At 45.3% G+C, this 27,634-nt stretch overlaps 1 protein-coding gene and 1 pseudogene across 2 annotated transcripts in view; both read right to left on the bottom strand.

The window, feature by feature from the left end:
- LOC139276719 (caspase recruitment domain-containing protein 19-like) overlaps nucleotides 1-27,217 on the bottom strand; it is a 60,069-nt gene extending 32,852 nt beyond the window's left edge. The window contains exons 1-2 of one of the 2 annotated variants that reach the window (XM_070894706.1): nucleotides 27,129-27,217; nucleotides 15,539-15,612 (exon numbers count right to left, since the gene is read on the bottom strand). In XM_070894706.1, coding sequence (XP_070750807.1) covers nucleotides 15,539-15,605 — 67 coding nt within the window. In that variant the 5' untranslated portion in view covers nucleotides 15,606-15,612; nucleotides 27,129-27,217. Of the gene's footprint in view, nucleotides 1-4,692; nucleotides 4,760-15,538; nucleotides 15,613-27,128 lie in introns of those variants that run through there. The other variant, XM_070894707.1, reaches the window with a different exon arrangement.
- LOC139276718 (large ribosomal subunit protein eL22 pseudogene) lies at nucleotides 21,686-22,093 on the bottom strand (annotated as a pseudogene).
- Nucleotides 27,218-27,634: the final 417 nt, after the last annotated feature.

The raw sequence follows: 27,634 nt of genomic DNA, 5'->3' as shown, positions 1-27,634 counted from the left end.
TGCTTCCAGCTCAGAATCAATTCCTGGCCACGATACGTGGGACGTGGCGATGGCCTTCATCATCACTATACCCGGATGTGTGCTGTGTAACTCACGCACAAACTTCTCTCTCCCTTTCTTAGGCATTACAACTGGATTGCCCCACAATATGCAATCTGCTTGAATAGACAGTTCGTCCTTGCGACGAATGTACGGTTTGGCCTCCTTGCACATTTGTTTAGGTATGGCAGACCAATCCCCTTTGAGGATGTAAGCCTTTACCATCAATAATATCGGGTCCTGGCTGGTCCAGGTCTTAACTTGTTGAGCCGTGACAGGGGTACCTTCACTCTCAAAAGCATCCACGATTAACATTAAATCTGCTGGTTGTGGCGTTTCCACCTCCGGTGCTGGCAACGGCAACCGACTCAAAGCATCGGCACAATTCTCTGTGCCAAGTCTGTGGCGAATGACATAATCATCATAGGATAACGTCAGCGCCCACCTTTGGATGCGGGATGAAACATTGGTATTGATACCTTTGCTCTCAGAAAACAATGGAATGAGTGGCTTGTGATCGGTCTCCAATTCAAACCTCAGACCGAAAAGGTATTGATGCATCTTTTTAATACCGTATACACACGCTAAAGCTTCTTTTTCTACCATACTGAAGGCTCTTTCCGCTTTAGACAACATTTTGGATACATACACGACAGGTTGAAGTTTCCCTGACTCATTAGCTTGTTGTAACACGCAACCAATTCCATAGGACGATGCGTCACAGGCCAAAACTAAACGTTTACATGGGTCATAATGTACCAGCAGCTTGTTCGAGCAAAGCAGATTGGTGGCTTTCTCGAAAGCTCTGTCTTGCGATGCGCCCCACACCCAGTTGTTGCCTTTTCTCAATAGCATGTGCAGTGGTTCAAGTAAGGTGCTCAATTTAGGTACGAAGTTACCAAAGTATTTGAATAGACAAAGGAATGAACGCAGCTCCGTCACATTCTGCGGCTTGGGTGCATTCTTGATGGCCTTGGTTTTCACGTCAGTAGGTCTGATGCCATCAGCGGCGAATTTCCTCCCAAGGAATTTGATCTCCGGTGCCATGAAGATGCACTTCGAGCGTTTAAGTCTGAGTCCCACTCTGTCCAAACGCAGTAGAACCTCTTCCAGGTTGTTCAGATGTTCTCTGGAATCAGACCAGTGATCAGGATGTCATCTTGGAACACGACGGTTCTGGGAACGGACTTCAGTAGACTTTCCATATTCCTCTGGAATATTGCTGCAGCTGAGCAAATTCCAAATGGGTACCTGTGGTAAATAAACAGTCCTTTGTGCGTATTATTGCACGCAAGTCTCTTCAACGTCTCGACCAACTTCTGCGTCTTATAGGCCGACGTCAAGTCCAGTTTTGTGAATGACTTTCCTCCGGCTAGCGTCGCAAACAAGTCATCAGCCTTCGGTAACGGGTACTGATCTTGTTTCGAAACCCTGTTGATCGTAGCCTTGTAGATTCTGACTGTTCCTGTGCTGAAAAGTGATGGTACAATGGGGCTGGCCCATTCATTAAATTCGACCGCTGATATGATCCCTTCATGCTGGAGTCTGTCCAGTTCAATTTCAACCTTCTCCCTCATCATATACAGCACTGCCCGAGCTTTATGACGGACGGGTCTTGCATCTGAGTCCACGTGGATCTGCACCGTGGCTTCCGTGAAGTTGCCGATACCCGGTTCGAACAGTGAGGGGAACTTGCTCAATACTTGGGTACATGCATCTTCCTCCGACGACAACGCCTTTATGTCGTTGCAGTTGCATCTGATTTTCTCCAACCAGCTCCTACCGAGCAGCGTTGGGCCATTGCCTGGAACAATCCACAGCGGTAACTCGTGAACCGCACCATTATACGACACATTAATTTGTGCACTGCCAATCACCTTTATCAGTTCTTTGGTGTACGTGCGCAGCTTGGTGTTAACAGGACTCAGCCTGGGCCTCACATTCTTAGTATCCCACACATGCTCTCTCATTCATGATCGATTGACTCGCCCCTGTGTCCAGTATCATCGATACTGGTATCCCGTTAAACTTCGCGTTAATCAAAAGTAGTTTACTCTTGGTTATGAAAGAGTACAGTCCATACACTTCCTCCTCTGGCATCTTGGATTACGCATTCGGATCCGCGCTAGTCTGACTCTCATCCTCCACATGGTATGTCGCAGCTCGCTTGCTTATCTGCGGACACTTGCGCTGGAGATGCCCCACTCTTAGACAGCCTTTGTAACTATATTGTTTAAATCGGCACCATGCCAATGATTTCCCCCACAAGCCAACACGGAGAAGTCGGATACATTCCCGCTGGCAGACTTTGGGCAGCCACAAGTTTCGCAAACGCGCAGCCGGATAGGCCCTGCCATGTGCCGCTCTGCCGAATGCCGAATCAATCGCATTTATAGTACTTGCCGAGGTTCGGTTCTTCACCGATATTTGCTTTAAACTCCTGTCTGTCATCATACATGATTGAGCGATCTGGTTGGCCCTTTTTAATCCAACTCCTCCACCGCCAGAAGTTTGTGCAGGATCACCTCATGATTGATACCGATAACAATGAAATCCCGCAACATGTCTGCCAACACCGTCCCGAACTTGCACGGTCCCGCTAGACGTCTCAGGTCGGCAACGAATTCCACCGTGCTCTGGCCCTCCGATCAAACGGGTGTATAAAACCTGTATCTTGAGATGATGATGCCGTCGTCTGGCTTGAGGTGCTCCTGTACAAATGTACACAACTCCTCATACGTGTTCTCTGTTGGATCACTAGGCACGAATAGATTCTTTATCAGACCGTAGATCTTTGAACCGCACACAGTGAGGAACACAGCCCGGTGCCGATCTGCATTGTTGACCCCCTTCATTTTGTTGGCCACAAAGTACTGGTTCAAACAGCTCACAAAGGCTGCCCAATCTTCTTCCTCCACGAATCGCTCTAAAAACCCAATCGTGCTCATTTTGCAAACAAAGGTTCTTGTATTCTCGTCGGCAAATGCTATGTATGCAATAAAGGTACGAACTGAGTATTGTTTAACTGAACAAGGTACAACCTTGTTCTGCTTTATTACGGCCCAAAGTGCCTGACTCACAAAATGGCTGGCCTTTTATACCAGAACTCTTTTTGAGAAAAAATTAAAACATTAAATCATTAAATCGTGTCCCCCCCGATCTGGGGGACGCACCAAACATTTCCAAGGCCCTTTTTTTGTGGTTTTTTGTTTGTTTGTTTTTTTGGTTTTTTTTGGGCACTAAAATCATATTTTTTTTCCTTCAAGTGCCCCCTATAAAAGGGGAGGGGGACACTAAAAACACCGGCAATTAAAACAAATTAAACTTTAAAACATAAAATCAAATTAAAATTTGGTTGCCGGGTGTGATGATGCACTCCAGTCCCTCCGGTGCCCACCTCTCGCGGAAGGCTGCGAGCATACCGGTGAACACCGCCCTTTTATACCAGAGCAGCACCATGATGACACCATCTGGTGGCTACAAACAGCATGTACATACATGACACTTCCAATGGGAACAGTTTCTCTCTATCTACTCTGTCCAGACCCCTCATCATTTTGAACACCTCTATCAAATCTTCTCTCAATCTTCTCTGCTCTAAGGAGAACAACCTCAGCTTCTCCAGTCTATCCACATAACTGAAGTCCCTCATCCCTGGAACCACATCTTTAACGTAGTAAAACGTCTCCAGGTGCTTCACAGTAAGGATATAAAACAAAATTTGACACCAAGCCAAATTAGGCGAAATTAGAACACATGTTGGTCAAAGAGGTAGGTTTTAAGGAGCGCCTTAAAAGGAGGAAAGAGAGGTAGAGAGCCGGAGAGGTTTAGGGAGGGCATTCCAGAAGTTAGGGCCTTGGCAGCTGAAGAATGGCCACCAATGGTTGAGCCATTAAAATCAGGGATGCTCAAGATGGCGGAATTAGAGGAGTTGCATATCTTGGAGAGTTGTGGGGCTGGAGGAGATTACAGAGATAGGGAGTGGTGAGGCCATGGAGGGATTTGAAAACAAGGATGAGAATTTTAAAAAACACATACACAGAATCACACTGTAAGCGTGTTATAAAGTGTTACATAACTTCATGTGGTCCGCACATATAAATGCTTTTAATCTAGAACGAGTTGTCATTTACTGGTGTGAGGAGATTTGGGTTGGAAGTGTAAGTGGAGTTGTGCAGTGCAAGTCTTCATGCGCATATGATCATGGCGTAAGGAAGTTTGTCAAAATGTAATCCAATTGCTGCTGGGACTGACGTTCAGATTGAATGCAAAGAGTACAGAAAGGCAGTGTTTTAATGTGTGATGAAATGAGTACTCTGCAAGGACAGGGCAGGCGCTGCCTGATGCAGTGCCAAGGTTAGCTGGCTGCGCCCTGGCGCTTTGTGCGGTGTGCGGACAAATCATTCAAGGACGGGCTTTGGGAGCGGGGGGGTCACAGGCAGCACCGAGAGGGAGGGGAGGGATAGGGGGACAGACCCATACAGATCGCCAAGAAGCAGCGAGGCGGCGCCACCAGTGTAACGCCGTTTGGTTTAAAATGAACCAAATGTAGGGAGCCGGGGGCCGGGGACCGGCACCCGAAGGGTGGCGACACCCGATCCGGCCGCTCCATCATGCTCTCGCAGGCGGTCTGCTGTCCCACTGGGCACTGACCTGACATGGCGCCGCCGCCGCTCGGCTCCGTCACTCTGCCCCAGCTCACTGACTCCTCACTTCCGCGTTCCCTTCCTCCTGCCGACAGACAGCCCCAGTCCGAGCCCCACCTCACGGTGTCGGCTTACAGGCGGAGAGACGCCTCGCTCCTCACAGCCCTCGACACCGGGACACCGAGCAGCAGAGAAGAGAGAGAGAACCCCCTTTAAATAAGTGGAGATCACATTGTTTTTTTAAAATCACAACTAAGAATTGGTAGATATGTATGTTCAGGAGCAGGGCGAATGAGAATTGTATTTAACTACCAGAGGCCGACTCAGTCAGATGCTGCCAAGAGTGGGGGCGATTTTCGGATTGGGCCTGTATTAGGCGGGTGGTGAGCAGGGAGTTTTTTTTGAGACGGGAAATAATACAGCAGGGAGAGGACATCATCTAAATAAAAGTCAAGGGGGAGAGGCAAACAGATACCCAGAGAGAGGAAAATTGAGATAGAATAGATGTCGAAGCTGGATGTTTATAGTACAAAGCAAGGGCTGGTAGATGACGTTCCAAGTAATCATCATCATCATGGGCAGTCCCTCGAAATCGAGGAAGACTTGCTTCCACTCTAAAAGGGAGTTTTTAAGGAATTAAACAGTCCAATACGTGAATTACAGTCTCTGTCACAGGTGGGACAGACAGTCGTTGAAGGAAAGGGTGGGTGGGGAATCTGGTTTGCCGCACGCTCCTTCCGCTGCCTGCGCTTGCTTTCTGCATGCTCTCGGCAACGAGACTCGAGGTGCTCAGCGCCCTCCCGGATGCACCTCCTCCACCTAGAGCGGTCTTTGGCCAGGGACTTGCAGGTGTCGGTGGGGTTGTTGCATTTTATCAAAGAGGCTTTGAGGGTGTCGTTGAAACGTTTCCTCTGTCCGCCTTCGGCTCGCTTACCAGGAAGGAGATCCAAGCATGCGAATAATGTGGCCCACCCAACGGAGCTGGTCAAGTGGATAGTGCTTCGATGCTGGGGATGTTGGCCTGATCGCGGATGCTAACGTTGGTGCATCTGTCCTCCCAGGGGATTTGCAGGATCTTGCAGGGACATCGTTGGTGGTATTTCCAGTGATTTGAGGTGTCTACTATATATAGTCCACGTCTCTGAGCCATGCAGGAGGGTGGGTATCACTACAGCCCTGTAGACCATGAGCTTGTGGAAGATTTGAGGGCCTGATCTTTGAACACTCTTTTCCTCAAGCGGCGAGGGCTGCGTTGGCGCACTGGAGGTGGTGTAGAAACTGGTCCACGTTGTCCAGGGCCATGCCGTGGATTTTGATGACTGGGGAGCAGTGATGTGTGGTGGGGTCAGGTTGGTGGAGGACTTTTGTCTTCCTGATGTTTAGTGTAAGGCCCATGCTTTCGTACGCCTCGGTGAAGATGTTGACTATATAGCAGGTGTGACCACCCAGGGAAATTATGACAAAATAAATAAACACATCATTGGGGGAGATGGATGCTTCTTCTTAGGCAGTCGCCCGGAGTCGAGGATGACTTGCTCTCTCAATAAAATGAATTCGAAGGTGACTGATGAGACCAATGCGAGATCTACAGTCTCTGTCACAGGTGGGACAGGTGGTGGTTGGAGAGACGGGTGGGTGGGGTGCTTCATTTGTCGTGCGCTCCTTCCGCTGTTTGTACTTGGCTTCCGCGTGCTCCCGGCAAAGAGACTCTAAGTGATCGGCGCCTTCTCGGATGCTTCCTCACTTTGAGTGGTGTTGGACCAGGGGTTCCCAAGAGTTGGTGGGAATGTCACATTTTTTTAAGGAGGCTTTGAGGGTGTCCTTGAAGCATTTCCTCTACCTTCCTGGGGCTCGCCTGCCGTGACTTAGCTCAGAGTAGAGTGCTTGTTTCGGGAGTCTAGTATCAGGCATGCGGACAATGTGGCCTGCCCATCGGAGCTGATCGAGTGTGGTCAATGCCTCGATGCTGGGGATGTTGGCCCAAGAGAGAACATTGACATTGATGCGCCTATCCTGCCAATGAATTTGCAGGATTTTGTGCAGGCAGCATTGGCCGTACTTCTCCAGTGCTTTGAGGTGCATGCTGTACATAGTCCATGACTCTGAAGTATATAGGTGGTCGGGTATCATGGCTGCTCTGTAGACCATGAGCTTGGTGCCAGGTTTGAGATCCTGGTCTTCGAACACTCTTTTCCTCAGGCGGCTGAAGGCTGCACTGGCACACTGAAGACGATGTTGGACTTTGTCATCGATGTCTGTCCTTGCTGATAGTAGGACCCCAAGCTATGGGAAGTGGTCCACATTGTCCAAGGTCTCGTCATGGATCTTAATAATCGGGGAGCTGTACTGTGTGGCGGGGGCAGGTTGGTAGAGAACCTTTGTCTTACTGATTTTTAATGTGAGGCCTTTAACAAAAATGAGGATAAAATAGGACACCTGGAGCTTCTTGTTCAGGAGATTTCAATATAATAGGTATAAAAAAAAAACCTGTTCAACAATGTCAAGGGTTGTGTAAACACAGATTTTGTAGAGATACAAATGGGGAGGTGGGGGTGTCCGTAGCCGCCTTATGTCATTGGAAACCCAATTATAATGGCGATTAATCGATTTGAAAAGGATGTAGTGCTTTGCTAGGCTGGAAACCTCCATTTGAGGGTTTGTCTGTGGTTGCCTAAATCCAGCCAGTCAATCAGTCTATAGTCAGCAGGGTGTCTAAGCTTTTTGACTTTATCGTACGGTTTTGTCACATAAGAAGTGAGCAATAATTGGCAAGGATCTAGTGATGATGAAATATAGCCCAGCTGTTGATTTATAAATGAGGGTAAAAGTATTTTACTCTCTGGGGTCAAGACAGAGTAGAGAGAAAATGTTCCCATTGGCGGAAGGGTGGAGAACCAGAGGACACAGAGTTAAGGTGATCGGCAGAAGAACCAAAGGCAACATGAGGAAAAACTTTTTTATGCAGCGAATGGTTTGGATCTGGAATGCACTGCCTGAGAGGGTGGTGGAGGCAGATTCAATTGTGGCTTTCCAAAGGGAATTGGATAAGTACCTGAAGGAAATAAATTTGCAGGGCTATGGGGAATGGAACTAGCTGAAATGCTCTTTCAGGCTCAATGGGAATGGTAGTATAGTGGTTATGTTACTGGACTAGTAATCCAGAAGCCTGGACTAATGATCCAGAGACGTGAGTTCAAATCCCACCACAGCAGCTGGGGAATTTAAATTCAGTTAATTAAATAAATCTGGAATTTTAAAAAACCTAGTATCATTAATGGTGACCATGAAACTATCGGATTGTCGTAAAAACCCATCTGGTTCACTAATGTCCTTTAGGGATGGAAATCTGCTGTTCTTACCTGGTCTGGACCATGCTGGGACTAGGGTCCTGGTGAATCAAATAAATAGGGCTGCAGAGAGGGCTTTAAACTTATTAGTGAGGGGAGGATTCAGGTGAATGAAAATTTAAAATGTCTAAGAATAAGGAGAAGGCAATAGAGCAGGGTAGCACTGGGGGAAATGAAATGTGCCAGGAAGGGACAGAATGTATAAACATAAAGGTGAATCAGAAAGTGGAGTCAAAGCAGGAAAAAATGGTAAAAAAAACAAATTTAAAAGCTCTTTATCGGAATACACGTAGCATTCGTAACAAAATAGATGAGTTGACGGCACGAATAGATACGAATGGGTAAGATCTGATAGCCATCACAGAGACATGGTTGCAAGGTGACCAGGACTGGAAACTAAATATTCAGGGTATTTGACAATTCTGAAGGACAGACAGAAAGGAAAAGGTGGTGGGATTAATAAAGGATGAGATCAGTGCGTTAATGAGAAATGATATTGGTTCAGAAGATAAAGATGTTGAATCAGTTTGGGTGAAGATAAGGAATAATAAGGGGAAAAAGTCACTGGTGGGCGTAGTCTATAGACCCCCTAATAGTAGCTGCACTGTTGGACGGAGTATAAATCAAGAAATAATGAAGGCTTGTAATAAAGGAACTGCGATAATCATGGGCGATTTTAATCTTCATATTGATTGGTCAAAGCAAATTGGCCAGGGTAGCCTTGAGGAAGAGTCCATAGTGTATCCGGGATAGTTTCCTTGAACAGTTCATTGCGAAACCAACCAAGGAGCAGGCTATCTTAGATCTGGTACTGTGTAATGAGTCAGGATTAATAAATTATCTCATAGTAAAGGATCCTCTAGGAATGACTGACCATAACATGGTTGAATTTCAAATTCAGTTGCAGGGTGAGAAAGTTGGTTCTCAAACCAGTGTCCTAAGTTTAAACAAAGGAGACTACAAAGGTATGAGGGAAAAGTTGGCTAAAGTGGACTGTGAAAAAAGATTCAAGTATGGAACGGTTGATGAGCAGTGGCAGACATTTAAGGAGATATTTCATAACTCGCAACAAAAATATGTCCCAATGAGAAGGAAAGACTGTGAGAGGGATAACCATCCATGGTTAACTAAGGAAATAAGGGATGGTATCAAATTGAAAACAAAGGCATATAATGTGACCAAGACTAGAAGGAGGCCAGAGGATTGGGAAACTTTTAAAAGCCAGCAAAGAACGACTACAGAAAATGATAAAGAGAAGGAGGATAGATTATGAAAGTAAACTAGCACAAAATATAAAAACAGATCGTAAAAGTGGCTAAAGTAAATGTTGGACTCCTAGAAGATGAGACTGGGGAATTAATAATGGAGAACAGGGAAATGGCAGAGACGTTGAACAAATATTTTGTATCAGTCTTCACGGCAGAAGACACTAAAAACATCCCAATGGTGGATAATCAAGGGGCTATAGGGAAGGAGGAATTTAATACAATCACTATCACTAATGAAGTAGTACTCGCTAAAATAATGGGACTAAAGGCGGACAAGTCCCCTGGACCTGATGGCTTACATCCTAGGGTCTTAAAAGAAGTGGCTGCAGAGATAATGGATGCATTGGTTGTAATCTACCAAAATTCCCTGGATTCTGGGGCATTCCCAGCGGATTGGAAAACCGCAAATGTAACACCCCTATTTAAAAAAGGAGGCAGACAAAAAAGCAGGTAACTATAGATCAGTTAGCCTAACATCTGTCATTGGGAAAATGATGGAGTACATTATTAAGGAAGCAGCAGCAGGACATTTGGAAAAGCAAAATTCGGTCAGGCAGTCAGCATGTATTTATGAAAGGGAAATCATGTTTGACAAATTTTCTGGAGTTCTTTGAGGATTGTAATGAGCAGGGTGGATAAGGGAGAACCAGTGGATGTGATGTATTTGGATTTCCGAAGGCAATCCACAAGACAAAAGTTCACAGAGTTGGGAGTAATATATTAGCATGGATAGAAGATTGGCTAACTAACAGAAAGCAGAGAGTCGGGATAAATGGGTAATTTTCCGGTTGGCAAACAGTGACTAGTGGGGTGCCGCAGGGATCGGTGCTGGGTCCTCAACTATTTGCAATCTATATTAATGACTTGAATGAAGGGACCGAGTGTAATGCAGCCAAGTTTGCTGATGATACAAAGTTGGGTGGGAAAGCAAATTGTGAGGAGGACACAAAAAATCTGCAAAGGGATATAGACAGGCTAAGTGAGTGGGAAAAAAAATTGGCAGATGGAGTATAATGTGGGAAAATGTGAGCTTATCCACTTTGGCAGAAAAAATAGAAAAGCAAATTATAATTTAAATGGAGAAAAATTGCAAAGTGCTGCAGTACAGAGGGACCTGGGGGTCCTTGTGCATGAAACACAAAAAGTGAGTATGCAGGTACAGCAAGTAATCAGGAAGGCAAATGGAATGTTGGCCTTTATTGCAAGGGGGCTAGAGTATAAAAGCAGAGAAGTCCTGCAACAACTGTACAGGGTATTGGTGAGGCCACACCTAGAGTACTGCATACAGTTTTGGTCTCCGTATTTAAGGAAGGATATACTTGCGTTGAAGGTTCACTAGATTGATCCTGGAGACGAGGGGGTTGACTTATGAAGATAGGTTGAGTAGGTTGGGCCTAAACACATTGGGGTTCAGAAGACTGAGAGTTGATCTTATCGAAACATAAAAGATAATGAGGGGGCTCGACAAGGTGGATGCAAAGAGGATATTTCCACTCTTAGGGGAAACTAAAACTAGGGGACATAGTCTCAGAATAAGGGACCGCCCATTTAAAACTGAGATGAGGAGGAACTTCTCTCGGTAAATCTATGGAATTCTCTGCTCCAGAGAGCTGTGGAGGCTGGGTCACTCAATATATTTAAGGCGGAATTAGACAGATTTTTGAGCGATAAGGGAATAAAGGGTTATGGGGAGCGGGCAGAAAAATGGAGTTGAGTCCATGATCAGATCAGCCATGATCTTATTAAATGGCGGAGCAGGCTCGAGGGGCTAGGTGGTCTACACCTGCTCCTATTTCTTACGTTCTTATGTGATTGCAGACCCACAGAAATGTGGTTGATTCTTAACTAAATGGCACAGCAAGCCACTCAGTTGTAAAAAAAAATGCTACGAGAAACAATGAGAATAAAACCAGATGGACCACCCGGCATCAACTTCAGCACCGGCTACGGACATGACAATGGCACACCCAGCCTGGTCGACCCTGCAAAGTTCTCCTCACCAACATCTGGGGACGTGCCAAAATTGGGAGAGCTGTCCCACAGACTAGTCAAGCAACAGCTTTACATAGTCATACTCACAGAATCAGACCTTTCAGGCAATGACCAAAACTCCTCCATTACCATCCCTGGTATGTCCTGTCCCACCAGCAGGACAGACCCACCAGGGGTGGCGACACAGTGATATACAGTTGGGAAAGAGCGACACTGAGAGTCCTCAACATTGAATCCGGACCCCATGAAGTCTCATGGCTTCCGGTCAAGCAAAGGCAAGGCAATTTCCTGCTGATTAGCACCTACTGCCCTCCCTTAGCTGATGAATCAGTACTCCGCCATGTTGAACACCACTTGGAAGAAACACTTGGAAGAGAGTAGCAAGGACACAGAACATACTCTGGGTGGGCGACTTCAATGTCCATCACCAAGAGTGGTTCGGTAGCACCGTTACTGACCTGAAGGACATAGCTGCCAGACTGGGCCTGCGGAAGGCGGTGAGAGAATCAACACGAGGGAAAAACCTACTTGACCTCGTCCTCACCAATCTACCTGTCGCAGATGCATCTGTCCATGACAGCATTGGTAGCAGCGACCACCGCAGAGTCATTGTGGAGACGAAGTCCCGTCTTCACAATGAGGACACCCTCCATCGTGTTGTGTGGCACTACCACCATGCTAAATGGGACAGCTGCAGAACAGATCAAGCAGCTCAAAACAGGGCATCCATGAGGCACTGTGTGCCATCAGCAGCAGCAGAATTGTATTCCACCACAATCTGTAACCTCATGGCCCGCAATATCCCTCACTCTACCATTACCATCAAGCCAAGGGACCAACCCTGGTTCAATTAGAAGAGCATATCAGGAGCAGCACTCCTACTCATTCTGGCGCTACCTTGAGGCAAGTAAATAATGTTTTACTTACCTTTTTAGCTGGCAGCCTCCAACAGTCCTTTAAAGACCTCTGGTTTGGCTGTTTATTGCCTGAGAAAACTGACCACAGCATGTGCGGTGGATGCTGCAGTCTGTTGGGAAACAATTTTGTAAAGGGGCCTGAAATAGCCACTTGGCCCCAGGTTTGCATAGGCTGGTTTCAGACGGGAGACCTGGGCTACTACAGGATGCCCTAACAAATATGGCGCATACCTGGCACGAAATTAGTTTGCGTATGCCGTTCATCATATTGTACCCTTCCGTGTCTGTTTTTGCTTGAAAAATGGGTGCAGCATGCTTCAATTTCGAGGTTAATGCTCCTAGGGGGAGAAACACTTGTGAGGCGGGACATTTTGCACCAGGCATGGAAGTCCCACCCTGCTCTCAAAATTGGGGTTATCGCCCCTGAAAGGAAGCGGAACACTAAATCCAGCACTCCACTTCCATTCTGGGGCGTTATTGAGCTGGACACCTCGTGAGCAGGGCGCAGTGCTATGAGGGGTTCTTCCCTAAATTAAAGGGAAGGGCCCAAGCTACAAATTATGCAGAACAAAAAAGGGTCCTATCTGCAGCACCAGTGAGCGGGATGTGCCGCGCCAAAAGCCGATCGCGGCATGGACCCCGCATCTGAAGCAGCAACAGGCCAAGTGAGTCAGCATATGGCCGCCCATCTCCTCTTTAACTTATAATCTGCTAACGGCCGGCCGCCTGGTACACGTGCCCTGAAGCTGTCACCGTCATCGCCCGGCACAGCTTTAGGGGGCAATACACAATTTAGGGTCCGGGGCATTAACTGGGTGCAACAAGCAGGGCACTATCGGTTACCGGTGCCACTAAACACCCACTGAATTTAGCGAGAGTCGTTAGCAGCACTTGCCCGGTCGTAAATTCGTTTGTGCTCCGATATTGTCCCCGGAGGCGCGAACGTGAGGCGCAAATTACCTGAATTTCTAGGCCCTAAAGTGTAAAGTTGCGAGTAGCATGATGAACCAATCCAAATATACAAACGAGATAATGGAGGTAGAATAACAGGGAATATATTGAGAACTGTTAATCATGTCTATCAATGTATTCACAGCAAGCAAGTGCAAAATAAAGTAATGGGACCAATGAAAAAACCCAAAGATGACATGATATCAAGTGAGCAAAGGTTAGCATGCATACTAAATGAATCCTTCTTTTCTGTGTTCTTGGAGGATACTGGGTTTTCTTCCCTGCACAGAAGCTAAGTACGCCACTGAAAGTGTAAAGAAAGATAGGCAGAAGAATAGAGCACAAATCTCAGGAGGTGATCTTAAGTTTGTACAAGGCACTGTATGTCCACAACTGATGTATTATGTCCCATGCTGCTCGCCATATTCTAGCAAGGCTCAAGGGACGTATTATTCAAGTAAGATTTTTAAGGGATCATCATCAACAGACAAATGAACCCCTGATTATATGTTTCAAATTGCCATAAACTCTAGAACAAGGGGACAGAAATTCAAGCTCTAAAGAGGGAAGGCGCACAGACAGTTTAGATTTAATTACTTCACACAGAGGGCGGTGAATGTGCAGAACAGATTGTTCATGGAAACAATGGAGACAGATCACATAAAAAATGAAGAGAGAATTTGATCACTGTTTGAGGAAGTAGCTAATTGAGGTTTATTAGTTTTGGAACCAGCCAGATGTGCTGCAAAGTTTTTTTGGATTCTGCACTTTCCTTTGTTGAATTTATTTGTATTTTTATGCACCTCCCTCCCAAAAAATCGCAAATGTCAGATAAAAATACACTGACATCTCGGGGGCAAAATGACCCCACGTCCTGATTGGGTGCAGTAAACTTCTGGGGCCCGGACTTTTAGCGCCTGGTGTGGAGGTCCCACCCCTGCTGTTGACTTGTGCTTACCACCCCGAAAGGAAACAGAGCACAATCTCCCGCACTCCACTTCCTTAAGGGCCAAGTCCCGGGGTGTTACTGGGGCAAAATTCGCTGACGGGCTTCAACGTTCCTCCCTTTTGCTTAAAGGGGAGGCCGCTGTGCACTCTGTACAGCCTCTGATGGCCTCTACTGGGCCACCAGGACAGCGTGCGACCAGGCCAGCCGCCCGGCACCCAAGACTGACCACACTAGGTCTGCCATTGTCGAGCCGACCCAAAAGTCAGCTGACAAAAGAAGATGGCGGCCCGGAGTGCTGGTGTCCTTTGCTTTAATCACAGCCACGAGAGTGAATGTCAGCCAGATTCGCAACCCACAAAGCTGGGGTTAACATCCGCTCGCGCCAGCCTTGTGGCCCACGGGGCAATTTCCCCTGTAGAGTCCTTACACAATACCACAAATCCACACGAGGCACATTCTATGGACAAGGTCACTCCATGACCTGAACCTTTATTCACAGGACCCAGAAGTGATGACCCTGCGTGGGACCTCCCTTTATATACCTGGGTGACCAGGTGAGGAGTGTCTCTCACAAGTTCACCCCCTGTGGTCAAGGTGTGCATTTCTTACATATATACAGTATTGCAGTGTTGTTACATAAAGGTGACATACATGACATCCCCGTCGGGGCGGTGAGGGGTCGCCGCACGTGGTGATGATGTAATTGCCGTTTGGGCGGAAGCCCAGGGTACTAACCGTAGGGCGCAGCGCTGCCACGGCAATTTCCTGGGAGTCGGTAGCGCCCCCCCCCCCCCCCTCCCCGGGCAAAAACTATATTGTGCCCCGTTAGCGCGCCCCCCCGAGGATCTAACGGGGCTATAAAAATGGGCAATTTCACAGCCCCTAATTTCTCCAATTACATCCTTGACATAAAGGATAAGAAAAGTGTAGTGAAAGTATTTTTTGTTTAGCGTACTTCCCCTTATGATATTCTTTCCAGAAATTAATTTCCTAATTTTTTTTTTTAAGCATTAATTTCATCATAGAAATGGAAATCCTCAAACAGTGTCTCCCCCTGCTTGTTTATGGTCAGATTTTCCAGCCTGTAATGATTTCCAGCCTTTAGGCCACACCACATGGCCAGCTGCTCATAAATGACATCAGTGGAGCAGCTCGAAGGCCGAGAGATCCCTCAGAAGAGTTTTGAAAAAATCTTGGGGGGAAAAAATGACAACATTCCCAGTAAGTAACCCTTTACCTTTGAACAGAAGTATTCAGTCCTACACGTTCCTTCACATTTAATATATTTAAAGGGCCAGACTTATTAGACTGACATTCAGAGTACACTGACAATTTGCTTGCATAGTTAACTGTTTTTGTGAAGATGTGCTATGTAAAACCGAAAAAATTAAAATGTGATAAAGTAGCCATCTGAAAATAATATACTTACTCAATAAATTCTCCTCACAGAAACATGAAGATCTCACTTTCCAGGACAGCAGCTTCCAGATATTCATCCTCAGTCTTAAACAAAATAGCAGATCTCACAACATTTCAGTTCAGCCCATTTTGGATAGTTTCAGACATTTCATCATAAAATATATTTTCATTTTCATCAGCTGCTGAATTACTTTATTCAGTTACATCGCTCACTATAGGATGTGAAGAATTCAAAACAGATTCCTCAGAACAACGCTTCAGTGCTGCCAAATATTCTGTGTTATATATTTAGATTGAGATATTTTGGTCTTTATGTTGCTTTACAGAGGAAAACAAATCATAGTACAGCAGAGCTAACCTAATATAAATTCTAATGAAGCCAAAACCCACTTTAGGCTAGGAGTGTTCTTTGTAAAAAGCCGTTCACAATGTAAAGGTGTTGTTTAAGATCTATCACTTCTACATATATTTTTATATTTATATTATAATATATATATAATATTTTTTAATATATTAGCAATCAAGTGATTCATATTATTAGAGGATGTGTTATTTTCTAAGGAGAGGAACATTATACCATATGAAGCCCAATGTACAGCAGGCGGTTAAGAAAGCAAATGGCATGTTGGCCTTCATAGCGAGGGGATTTGAGTACAGGGGCAGGGAGGTGTTGCTACAGTTGTACAGGGCCTTGGTGAGGCCACACCTGGAGTATTGTGTACAGTTTTGGTCTCCTAACTTGAGGAAGGACATACTTGCTGTTGAGGGAGTGCAGCGAAGATTCACCAGACTGATTCCCGGGATGGTGGGACTGACCTATCAAGAAAGACTGAATCAACTGGGCTTGTATTCACTGGAGTTCAGAAGAGTGAGAGGGGACCTCATAGAAACGTTTAAAATTCTGACGGGTTTGGACAGGTTGGATGCAGGAAGAATGTTCCCAATGTTGGGGAAGTCCAGAACCAGGGGTCACAGTCTAAGGATAAGGGGTAAGCCATTTAGGACCGAGATAAGGAGAAACTTCTTCACCCAGAGAGTGGTGAACCTGTGGAATTCTCTACCACAGGAAGTAGTTGAGGCCAATTCACTAAATATATTCAAAAGGGAGTTAGATGAAGTCCTTACTACTCGGGGGATCAAGGGGTATGGCGTGAAAGCAGGAAGTGGGTACTGAAGTTTCATGTTCAGCCATGAACTCGTTGAATGGCGGTGCAGGCTAGAAGGGCTGAATGGCCTGCTCCTGCACCTATTTTCTATGTTTCTATGTTTCTATGTACCAATCTTCTGCTGAAGTGAAGATGTATCCCTCGAAGACTGCAAAACCAAATGCAAGTTAAGCACTTTCCGCATTTTTAAAACCTGTCCTGCTTTTAAAAAGCAATGACACTCAAAAGCAATTTAAAGCAGATTCCTGCTTACAGCTGGAAATGCAGCTTTACTTTGAGCGGAGGCAGGATTTCCTTAAGGCGCTTCCCCCCCCCCCCCCCCCCCACCCCACTAGCTGACTGGGGAACTGCCTATTCAAACAGCAAATATCACTGCTAGCACTCATTACTGTTTAACTATTAGACTTTTCCAGCTTACTATTAGAAAAACCTTTTAAAACATCTTGAGGATGGAGGGGCGAAGGATTCTAATCTCTTTCCACCCGCTTCTACTCCCACCCACTCTTTCCTCTCTGCTCCCACCTACTGCTTCTCGCCATCCACCCTTCCACTCCAAGCACCCTTGCTTTCCCTCTGCAACTATTTTATGCCCCCTCCACCATGCAGTCAAATGTCCTGCCCCTTCCCTGCTTCCTCCTGCCATCTTTCACCTCCCCACTGCCATTCCCTGAAAGTCCATGGCTTTTATCCTATCATTACTCCCATCAATACCCAAGGACTCACCTTTATAGCCCATGCCATTCCTACATGAATATGTCAGAAAGCTGTCTTCACCTCATCCACTTCACTGCAAAGGCAATAACCAAGCCATACCATCTGCTGCGGGCTGACACACACGGAACCTTAAGGAATGGGATGGCTGTTCTTGTAGCTGTGTACGTTGCTATGGCAGCAACAGGATTGTTCCAAGCCACTCAGATGGCAGCTGCAGGATAATCTAGTTTGCATTCATACTTACATAAAGCAAGTGACTGACATCATATTATCCAAGAGAAACAACTTTATCTTTGTACAAGTGGAAAGGAGACATCGTCTGGGGAGGGCTCAATTTTCTTCTAGATAGCTTCCCAAGAGTCTAGGGAATTGCACATGGAACCCATGTGACCATTAGGAATCCCCATGTAAACCTTAATCCATACATGAACAGGAGCATACATGATGCTTTCATTATGTAGCAGCCCATCATGCCTGCAGTGAGGTATCAAGAGATTGAATGAATGAGTGTCTCTAATATAATTATTTGCTGCATGCTGCACAATTGTGAGTAAGCAGCAGAACGATGAGAAGCCCCATAGGGCTGTAGGCCCACAGTAAGAGGATGGGCTAGAGGGGAGATTGATATGGAGTTACCAGTTGAGGAGAGGCAGTAGGTTGTGATAAGCAGGGGGTTTCTTTGGTTTTGTTGACCTAAAGCCATGAGACTTCAAGGAGTCTGGAGTCAATGTTGAGGACTCCCTGGGCCAAGTCTATCCAACTATACCATTGTGGCCCTACTTCTGGTGGGCCTATCCTGCCTGTAGAACAGGACATACCCTGTGATGGAGGAGTCTGGGATGTTGGCTGAGAAATCTAATACTGTCAGGTTGTTGTTTGAATAGTCTGTTGGATAGCTATATCAACTTGAATACAAATCTCCAGATGTTAGCGAGGAGGATTTTGCAGAGTCGATTGGACTGGGATTGATTGAGTATTGTCCGGAGCTGTCTTTACTGATAGGTCCTTCTGATATTTTTTATGATTCTCTTCTATAGTAATTGATTTACAAGTGAGTGGCTTGCTAGGTCATTTCAGAGGGTATTAAGAACCAATCATATACTGTGGGGCAGGAGTCATATCTAGGCCAGATAAGGTGGGGGGTGGCAGGCTCCCATCCCTGAAGGACATTACTGCTCCAATTGGTTTTTAATGAGAGTCCAGCAGCTTTAATGATCATTTACCAGATTTTATTCAATTCAATTTCACAACTTGCCATGGTGGGGTTTGAACTTACAACCTCTCAGTTTCTAGTCCAGTAGCATAACCACTACATTGATCATGAAGGGACAACACAAAAGGATACAAAATGCACAAGGTTAGAAGCAAGGGCAACTGGATGAAGAGAATGCTGTCATCGCTGATTGGAGGGCCAAAGATATCAGGCCTTGGTGGGAGGAGCTTTAGAACACTGATGTCACTTGCTTGACTTTCAAAGAGAGGATGTTAACAGAGCATCACATCCATGTACAACCACTGTGGAATGTCTCCCATAATGTGCTGCTGGAAGAGTCAGTTAGCAGCATATGCAGAACCATCCTAAAGCTGGTCACCTTTCTCCAGTACATCATTATGTAGCTTTGACATATTCTCTGATTTACAATGTGCAACACCACAGGAGATAGAAAATATTTTGCATCTAGCATGTATTCATCACACCCCAGATGTCACATTTTGTTACAGAAGTGAAACAATTCAAAATAAATCAGAGCCTAAACTGTTAATTTATAATTACTTTCCAGCTTACGAATTCTTCACTGAACAACAATTAAAATCTTAATTAACCTGATAGACCATATGGATTTGAAGGAAGACAGGTTCAGTTAATAGCAGAATAATATATTATGAATTACATGGTATAACACTCCCGATCTTATAAAATAGTGCATCATTCAACTTATTGTACTAGCAATTATATAAGATTATGTCTTACTGGGATCAAAGTGTTTGGGCCATAACTTGATTCCAAAGTCATGTAACATTAAATTACTTCATATACCATAATAACCAGGATCTCTGTTTTACAGTGAGTAATAAGTCAGTTTTGTTTTTCTTATGTGGCAATTTTCATAGTTTTGGGTTTTGCATTCCATAACTCCATCCATTTACAATTAGGCCCATTGGTTTATGATGGCTCAATAAATCAGTTTCCACTTTTTACATGGGGTTACAGATCTTCCAGGAATTTAGCTGATGTTTTGGGATCACATTCTGTGATTCTGTCCACTTCTCTTTGAAACCCCATATCATTGGCCTTACAATAATTTGTTCATTAATCTATTCCATGAGTAATAGGTTCAACATTTGAAAAAATAAATCTATCACAGTGATTTAGTATTTTTTCTAAGCTAGGCAGATACCTTAACTAGGGTCATTTACTTCAATATATTTACTAGTTGGAAGATTCTGTATCAATACTATTTTGATTTATTTAGAGGCTTGTATATGTGCATAGCACTGATACATGCAATATTGACTGCAACTTTTAGCGGAAACATCGGTGGCATTGTTTTACTACTAAAAATATTCTTATCCAGATTTATAGGACGACACTTTCAACTTCGCCCGGGACATAAAATTAGCAATATCAGATCGGCTGCCCATTATACACCCTGTCCAATGTTCCTTTCTGTAATGTATGCTTCGTGGGTTCTTTGCTTAAGAATTCATAGCAACACATTGCTATTAAGAACTAGTTAGTTTATTAACAAAGGTTTATCAATCACACTACACATTAGCAGTTCATCCATTAGGCTCACGACTGTATACCTACCTCATCGTGGATGACCTGGACCCAACTGACTGGGGTTTTATTGAGTCTTGTGAACATCACGTGACTGGCTGAGCCACTCACAATGCAACAGGTCTACAAACCTGTGAGAATACTCACAGATGCACACATTACGCGTTCCAACCAAAATTGAGCAGAGTGTATAACAGGTGGGCAATCCAGTTTCACACCCATCATCATGATAGGCAGTCCCTCGGAATCGAGGAAGACTTGCTTCTACTCTTAAAATGTGTCCTTAGGTGGCTGAACAGTCCAATACGAGAGCCACAGTCCCTCACAGGTGCAGATTGTCATTGAGGGTAAGGGAGGGTGGGACAGATTAGCCATACGTTCTTTCCGCTGCCTGCACTTGATTTCTGCATGCTCTCGGCAATGAGACTCGAGGTGCTCAGCGCCCTCCCTGATGCACTTTCTCTACTTAGGGCGGTCTTTGGCCAGGGACTCCCAGGTGTCGGTGGGGATGTTGCATTTTATCAGGGAGGCTTTGAGGGTTCCCTTGTAATGTTTCCACTGCCCACCTTCGGCTCGTTTGCCGTGAAGGAGTTCCAAGTAGAGCGCTTGCTTTGGGAGTCTTGTGTCTGGCATGCGGATATTGTGGCCTGCCCAGCGAAGCTGATCAAGTGTGGTCAGTGCTTCAATGCTGGGGATGTTGGCCTGGTCGAGGATGCTAATGTTGGTGCGTCTGTCCTCTCAGGGAATTTGTAGGATCTTGTGGAGACATCATTGGTGGTATTTCTCCAGCGACTTGAGGTGTCTACTATACATGGTCCATGTCTCTGAGCCGTACAGGAGGGGCGGGTATTACTACAGCTCTGTAGACCATGAGCTTGGTGGCAGATTTGAGGGCCTGGTTTTCGAACACACTTTCCCTCAGGCAGCCGAAGGCTACACTGGCGCACTGGAGGTGGTGTTGAATCTCGTCATCAATGTCTGCTCTTGTTGATGGGAGGCTCCCGAGGTATGGGAAATGGTTCACGTTGTCCAGGGGCGCGCCATGGATTTTGATGAATGGGGGGCAGTGCTGTGTGGCGAGGACAGGCTGGTGAAGGATCTTTTGTCTTACAGATGTTTAGCATAAGGTCAATGCATTTGTACGCCTCACATTTCACACCCACACTGATGTTGAATGTTCCCTTCCATTATTTCATGTGTGAATGTGTCAATGTGACTGGTACTCTTTAGGACTGACTGATTAATGCTATTGGTTGATTGTGTGTAGTAATAGTACTGTTGGATAGCTAGAAGAGCAAAGGAGACAAACATACCACATGAGCAAATAGAGCACACGGAAAGGACAAATCACCTTTAGAGGCAAGAGTGCTACTGTGCCAAGCTACTGACACGTTTGGATTTATTCTTAAAAATTATTTGTAAACCATGGATTAAGGATAGTTCGGTGTGAAAATCTTGCTGTATTTTGTTTTTTTTTTCCTTTTCATTAACTTTATTGAAGATATTTTGTACAAAAGTCCAGACCAGCCTTATGCTTAATCTTCATCCTCCTCCTCCTCTTCATCCTGATTGATCTGGAAGTACCGGAGCTCGTAGCTCTCTTTGCTGTTTGCAACTACGCGAAGCCAGTCACACAGGTTGTTCTTCTTGAAATACTTCTTGGTGAGGTATTTCAGGTATCTCTTTGAGGACGGCAGCTTAGAGGTAACAGTGAACTTAGACTTGTTCCTCTCAATAGTTACCACATTGCCCAGATGCCCAGCTTTACCATTCACTTTAATGCGCTCCTGCAGAAACTGCTCAAAATTGGATGCGTCCATGATGCCATCTTCCACTGGATGAGTGCAGTCCAAGATGAATTTCAGCTTCTGCCCCTAGTCAGAAGCTTCTTCGCGGGAGCCATGTCTGCATAAGATGACGGAGTGAGAGAGAGTTGCTGCACTTTGTTAAACTTTAATCCTTCAGTCGAGTTCAGATTGCAGCCCATTGTTCCTGGCAACCAGCTCTCAAAGCTGAGATAACTTAGTCCTACTTGAACTTATGTTTCTTACTGATTTGTCCTGTTTGCATTTTGTGAGCTGAAGGTTTGGAAAGGGCTGTTCTTAGTACCGTTGCCTTGCTGGTGGATAAATCTTAAGTCAAAACACCATCTGTCAGTATCAACAACTTGAGATATATGCAAATGAATGGGAATATTTGATTTAATCTTTGTATGTGCTCCCAAGTGAAAGGCTTGGGCATCCTGCTCAAAGTATTTCAATTTTCCAATTAGTCTAACTAAAAATGGATGAATTCCACTCTCTCTCACTTTACAATTGTTATGTTATTTAGTCTGTAATGACTCAAGAGTCTGGTTACTGTAAACTCACTCAGGTGCAACCTGATCCATCTTTATTCCAGCCTGAGAGTGCCTGTGTGACAAAGACACCCAGCTTTTATACAGGTGACCAAGCACACATGCCGCATGCGTACAGCCCGCTGACCTCCGACCATGGCACCCTCTGGTGTCTGGTGACCCCCAAGCATTAATACAGAACAACATCCCCCTTTTAAAATCTTAACAACAGTCTTTTTACAAATTAAGACGGTCTGGGGCTTTCCTCTCATGAGATGACCGTCCCGTTCAACTTTGGCTCTGGGCAAGCGTCCAGAGTCCGTTGAGACTGAGGGCTGAGTAGCCGATGTGATGGGAGTGGTCATGACCACATCAGAGACTGAAGGTTCAGAGTCAGTAATGTTAGCAGAGTCCTCTGATGCATGAACAATGGTTAGTTGGTCACTGATTGCATCTTTTTCACTCGGTTCCAGTTCATCCGTGTGCCGAAGTTTAATCTCGTCATGTTTGCCCATTCTTGAGCACGACAATAAACACTCTGTTACCCTCCTTGGCTGTAACAGTGCCGGCGATCCACTTTGGACCCTGACCATAGTTCAGTACATAAACCGGATCGTTGACCGAGATGTTATGTGACACGGCAACATGATCATGACACCATTGCTGACTTTGACGTCTGTTTTCAACACGATCATTCACATCAGGATGAACAAGAGAAAGCCTGGTCTTGAGATTTCTCTTCATCAGTAGTTCAGCAGGAGGAACCCCAGTAAGCATATGAGGTCTTGACAACTTGGCAATATACATGACAACTGCCTCTGCAGTGAGCCCTGAGTTACAAGTTTCATATTTTGTTTGATCATTTGAATGACATGCTCTGCTTGACCATTAAAAGCAGGCTTGAATGGAGCTGATCTCACATGTCTGATGCCATTGAATTTCATGAACTCCTGGAACTCAAGACTTGTGAAGCAAGATCCGTTGTCGCTCACAAACCATGAGTAGCAAACATACGAAGGCTCTCAATGGTAGTTGTAGATGTGCTGGATGACATAATAACACACTCTATCCACTTAGAATATGCATCACTATGACAAAAAACATCTTTCCTAGGAACGGGCCCGCAAAATCAATGTGGATCCTCGACCATGGTTTGGATGACCATGAACAAAGACTCAGCGGAGATTCCTCTGGTACTTTACTTAGCTGCATGCAAGTATTGCACTGATGCACGCATGATTCCAGATCAGAGTCAATTCCAGGCCACCATACATGAGACCTAGCAATGGACTTCATCATGACAATACCAGGATGAGTGCTATGAAATTCACGTACAGACTTTTTTCGACCTTTCTTAGGCATGATTACATGATTACCCCACAGTAAACAGTCTGACTGAATGGACAGCTCATCCTTGCGACAATTGTAAGGTTTGGTTTCCTCACGCATCTCCACAGGTATGGCAGACCAATCACCACTGAGTACACACAGTTTCACAACCGATAAAATAGGGTCATGGCTGGTCCGGATCCTAACTTGTTGAACAGTGACAAGGGTTCCTTCACTCTCAAAAGCATCCATTACTAACAGTAGATCTGCAGGTTGAGGCATCTCCATCTCAGTTGTGGGTAAGGGCAGATGACTCAGTGCATCGGCACAATTCTCAGTACCAGGTCTGTGACGGATGACATAACCATAGGCAGACAATGTCAGAGCCCACCTTTGCAAGCAGGACGATGCATTGGTATTAATACTTTTGTTTTCTGCAAACAATGAAATGAGTGGCTTGTGATCCGTTTCTAGTTCAAAACGAAGACCAAACAAGTACTGGTGCATTTTTTTTACCCCATACACACAGGCCAAAGCTTCTTTCCCTACCATACTGTAAGCTCTTTCTGCTTTAGGCAGACTTCTCAAAGCATACGCAACAGGTTGTAGCTTTCCCGATTCATTTGCTTGTTGGCCTACGCAGCCAACCCCATATGATGAAGCACCACAGGCCAGTACAAGATGCTTACAAGGACCATAATGAACAAGCAACTTGTTTGAACATAGCAGATTCTTGGCTTTCTCAAAGGCTCTAACTTGAGACGCACCCCAGACCCAGTTGTCGCCTTTTCTTAGTAACACATGCAGTGGCTCTTGTAAAGTGCTCAATCTAGGTAAGAAATTACCAAAGTAGTTGAGTAGCCCAAGGAATGAATGCAGCTCCATCACATTCTGAGGCCTGGGTGCATTTTTGATGGCCTCGGTTTTCGAATCAGTAGGCCTGATGCCATCAGCAGCAATCTTCCTCCCGAGGAATTCGACTTCAAGTGCCATGAATACACACTTCGAGCTTTTCAGCATGAGTCCCACTTTTTCCAGACGCTGTAGGACTTCTTCAAGATTGTTCAAATGTTCAGCAATGTCGCGACCTGTGACCAGAATGTCATCTTGAAACACGATAGTTCTAGGAAAAGATTTCAGTAATCTCTCCATATTCCTCTGACATATGGCTGCAGCCGAACAAATCCCAAAAAGACACCTGTTGTAGACAAACAGTCCTTTATGGGTGTTGGTGCAGGCGAGTTTCTTCAAAGTGTCGACAAGCTCCTGGGTCATATAGGCTGATGTTAGATCCAGTTTCGTGAACGACTTTCCACCTGCTAGCATGGTGAACAGGTCATCAGCCCTCGGTAACAGATACTGATCCTGTTTCGAAAATCGGTTAATCGTAACCTTGTAGTCTCCACAAATCCTGACAGTGCCATCACTCTTCAACACAGGAACAATGGAACTAGCTCACTCATTAAACTCGACCGGTGATATGATCCCTTCTCGCTGGAGTCTGTCAAGCTCAATTTCAACCTTCTCCCTCATCATGTACGGAACAGGTCGAGCTTTGTGATAGACAGGCCTTGCATTGGAGTCCAGGTGAATCTGCACCTTGGCTCCCATAAAATTACCAATAGCCAGTTCAAACAAAGAAGGAAACTTTTTCAATACTTGAGCACAGGAAGTATCATGCACCGAGGACAACATCTTGACATCATTCCAGTTCAGCTTGATTTTCTCGAGCCAATTCCTGCCGAACAGCATTGGACCATTACCTGGGACGATCCATTATGGCAGCTCGTGAACCACACTGTCATATGACACCTCGATTGCTGCACTGCCGAGCATCGGTATGAGTTCTTTAATGTAAGTACACAACCTGGCATTGACTGGACTCCGCTTCGGTTTCACCGCCTTGGTGTCCCACAGCTTGTCGAATGTCCTTTGGCTCATTATCGACTGGCTCGCACCTGTGTCCAGCTCCATTGATACAGGCACGCCATTCAGCTTCACATTAACGACTTATTGGCTGGCTCTTGCTCAGGAACGAATACAGTCCATTCACTTCCTCCTCGGGTTGCGTATCCGGGCCATCACTGAACTAGTCCTCATCAACCATGTGGTGAGCCGCACCACTCTTGCTCTATTGTGGACACATCCTGTGAAGATGCCCCACTTTTGAACATCCATTGCATGAGTATTGTCTAAACCAACTGATGAGGCCGATGATTGCCCCCGTAACATCAACAGGGTGAAATCTGGTTCGAACCAATTGGCGGGCTCTGAGCAGCGACAGGTTTCACGTAAGCAGCTCTGCCCGAAAATGACGCCATCTTGTTTACAGTACTTGCCGTGGAACTCCGACTTGTCGATGATATCTGCCTCATATTATCATCCATCGTCATGCATGCCTGGGCAGTCACGATGGCCTTTTTCAAATCCAGCGTCTCTGCAGCCAACAGCTTCCTGTGGATTGCATCATGGCTGATGCCTATCACGAAGACATCATGCAGCATATCTTCCAGCATGTTCCCGAACTTACACGGCTCAGCAAGACATCACTGGCCGGCGACAAATCCTGACACAACCTGGCCCTCAGCACGAACATGTGTTTAGAAATGGTAGCGTGATATGATGATCCCCTCTTGTGGCTTCAGATGGTTACCCACCAACGTACACAATTCCTCGTACCCTTTTTCCACCGGACGTAAGGCAAGAGAAGATTCTTCATGAGGCCGTAAATTTTCGGACAGCAAACGGTGAGGAGAACTGCCCTGCGCTTAACTGCGTAGGCCTCTGCCTCCATGCAGTTGGCCACAAAATACTGATCCAGGCGGTCGACAAAATCCGCCCAATCCTCGCCCTCCACGAATCTCTCAGGATTCCAACCATGCCCATTGTGCATGCGAAGGTTCTTAAATTACCTCGTCGCCAATTGTAATGACTCAAGAATCTGGTTACTGTAAACTCACTCAGGTGCAACCTGATCCATCTTTATTCCAGCCCGAGAGTGCCTGCATGACAAAGACATCCAGCTTATATACAGGTGACCAAGCACACATGCCACATTTGTACAGCCTGATGACCTCCAACCATGGTGCCCTCTGGTGACCCCCAAGCATTAATACATAACATAGGTCATAGGATGCACAATAATGTTTTGTAAAGTGGCTTTATATTTGCCCTCATAACTGATGTTTTCTTAATGAGATTTTAGTGACTTTAAAAATGCAATAAAGCTCATTCCTGCCCACACAGTATAAATGTTGAATGATCAAAATCTCACCTGAACAATGTACAGCCTCTAATGATCAGATAAGTCGGTTGCCATCAGAAAAATATCTGCAATTCAAAGCAATGAAAAGTGGATCATATCAATAAACAGGAAAATCAACTTTGTTACGATAATTAAACAAACAGAAGAACAGAGGTAAGGAAGGCTTCTCTGTTTAACAGTACACAGGATTACTGCCTCACCCAGCCTGCGATTCCTCTGCAACTGGACTCTAATTGGCTAAGGATTGTCAGAATGTCCAGTCCCCCACCTCCCCCCACACACGCAATAAACTTGTTGAATCATGAAAACTTTCACTGTATCAGAGTTACTGCTGTGAATTCAAACAGGCTCTCAGACACCAACAAAAAATAGATATTTTTTTTATAAAGTTAACAAATCTAACAGTAATAACAAATTCAAGGTCATACATTCAGCATTTACTTCCATCCCATGCTACAATTTCTCATTAATCATTGTCTACTTATACTGCATGAAATCTTAGCTAATCAAAACTA

Source organism: Pristiophorus japonicus, chromosome 12 (genome assembly GCF_044704955.1).
Source record: "Pristiophorus japonicus isolate sPriJap1 chromosome 12, sPriJap1.hap1, whole genome shotgun sequence".
In the NCBI taxonomy this organism is placed as follows: Eukaryota; Metazoa; Chordata; class Chondrichthyes; family Pristiophoridae; genus Pristiophorus; species Pristiophorus japonicus.
Note: the sequence above shows the minus strand (reverse complement) of the source record. Positions and strands in the feature narration are given on the sequence as shown.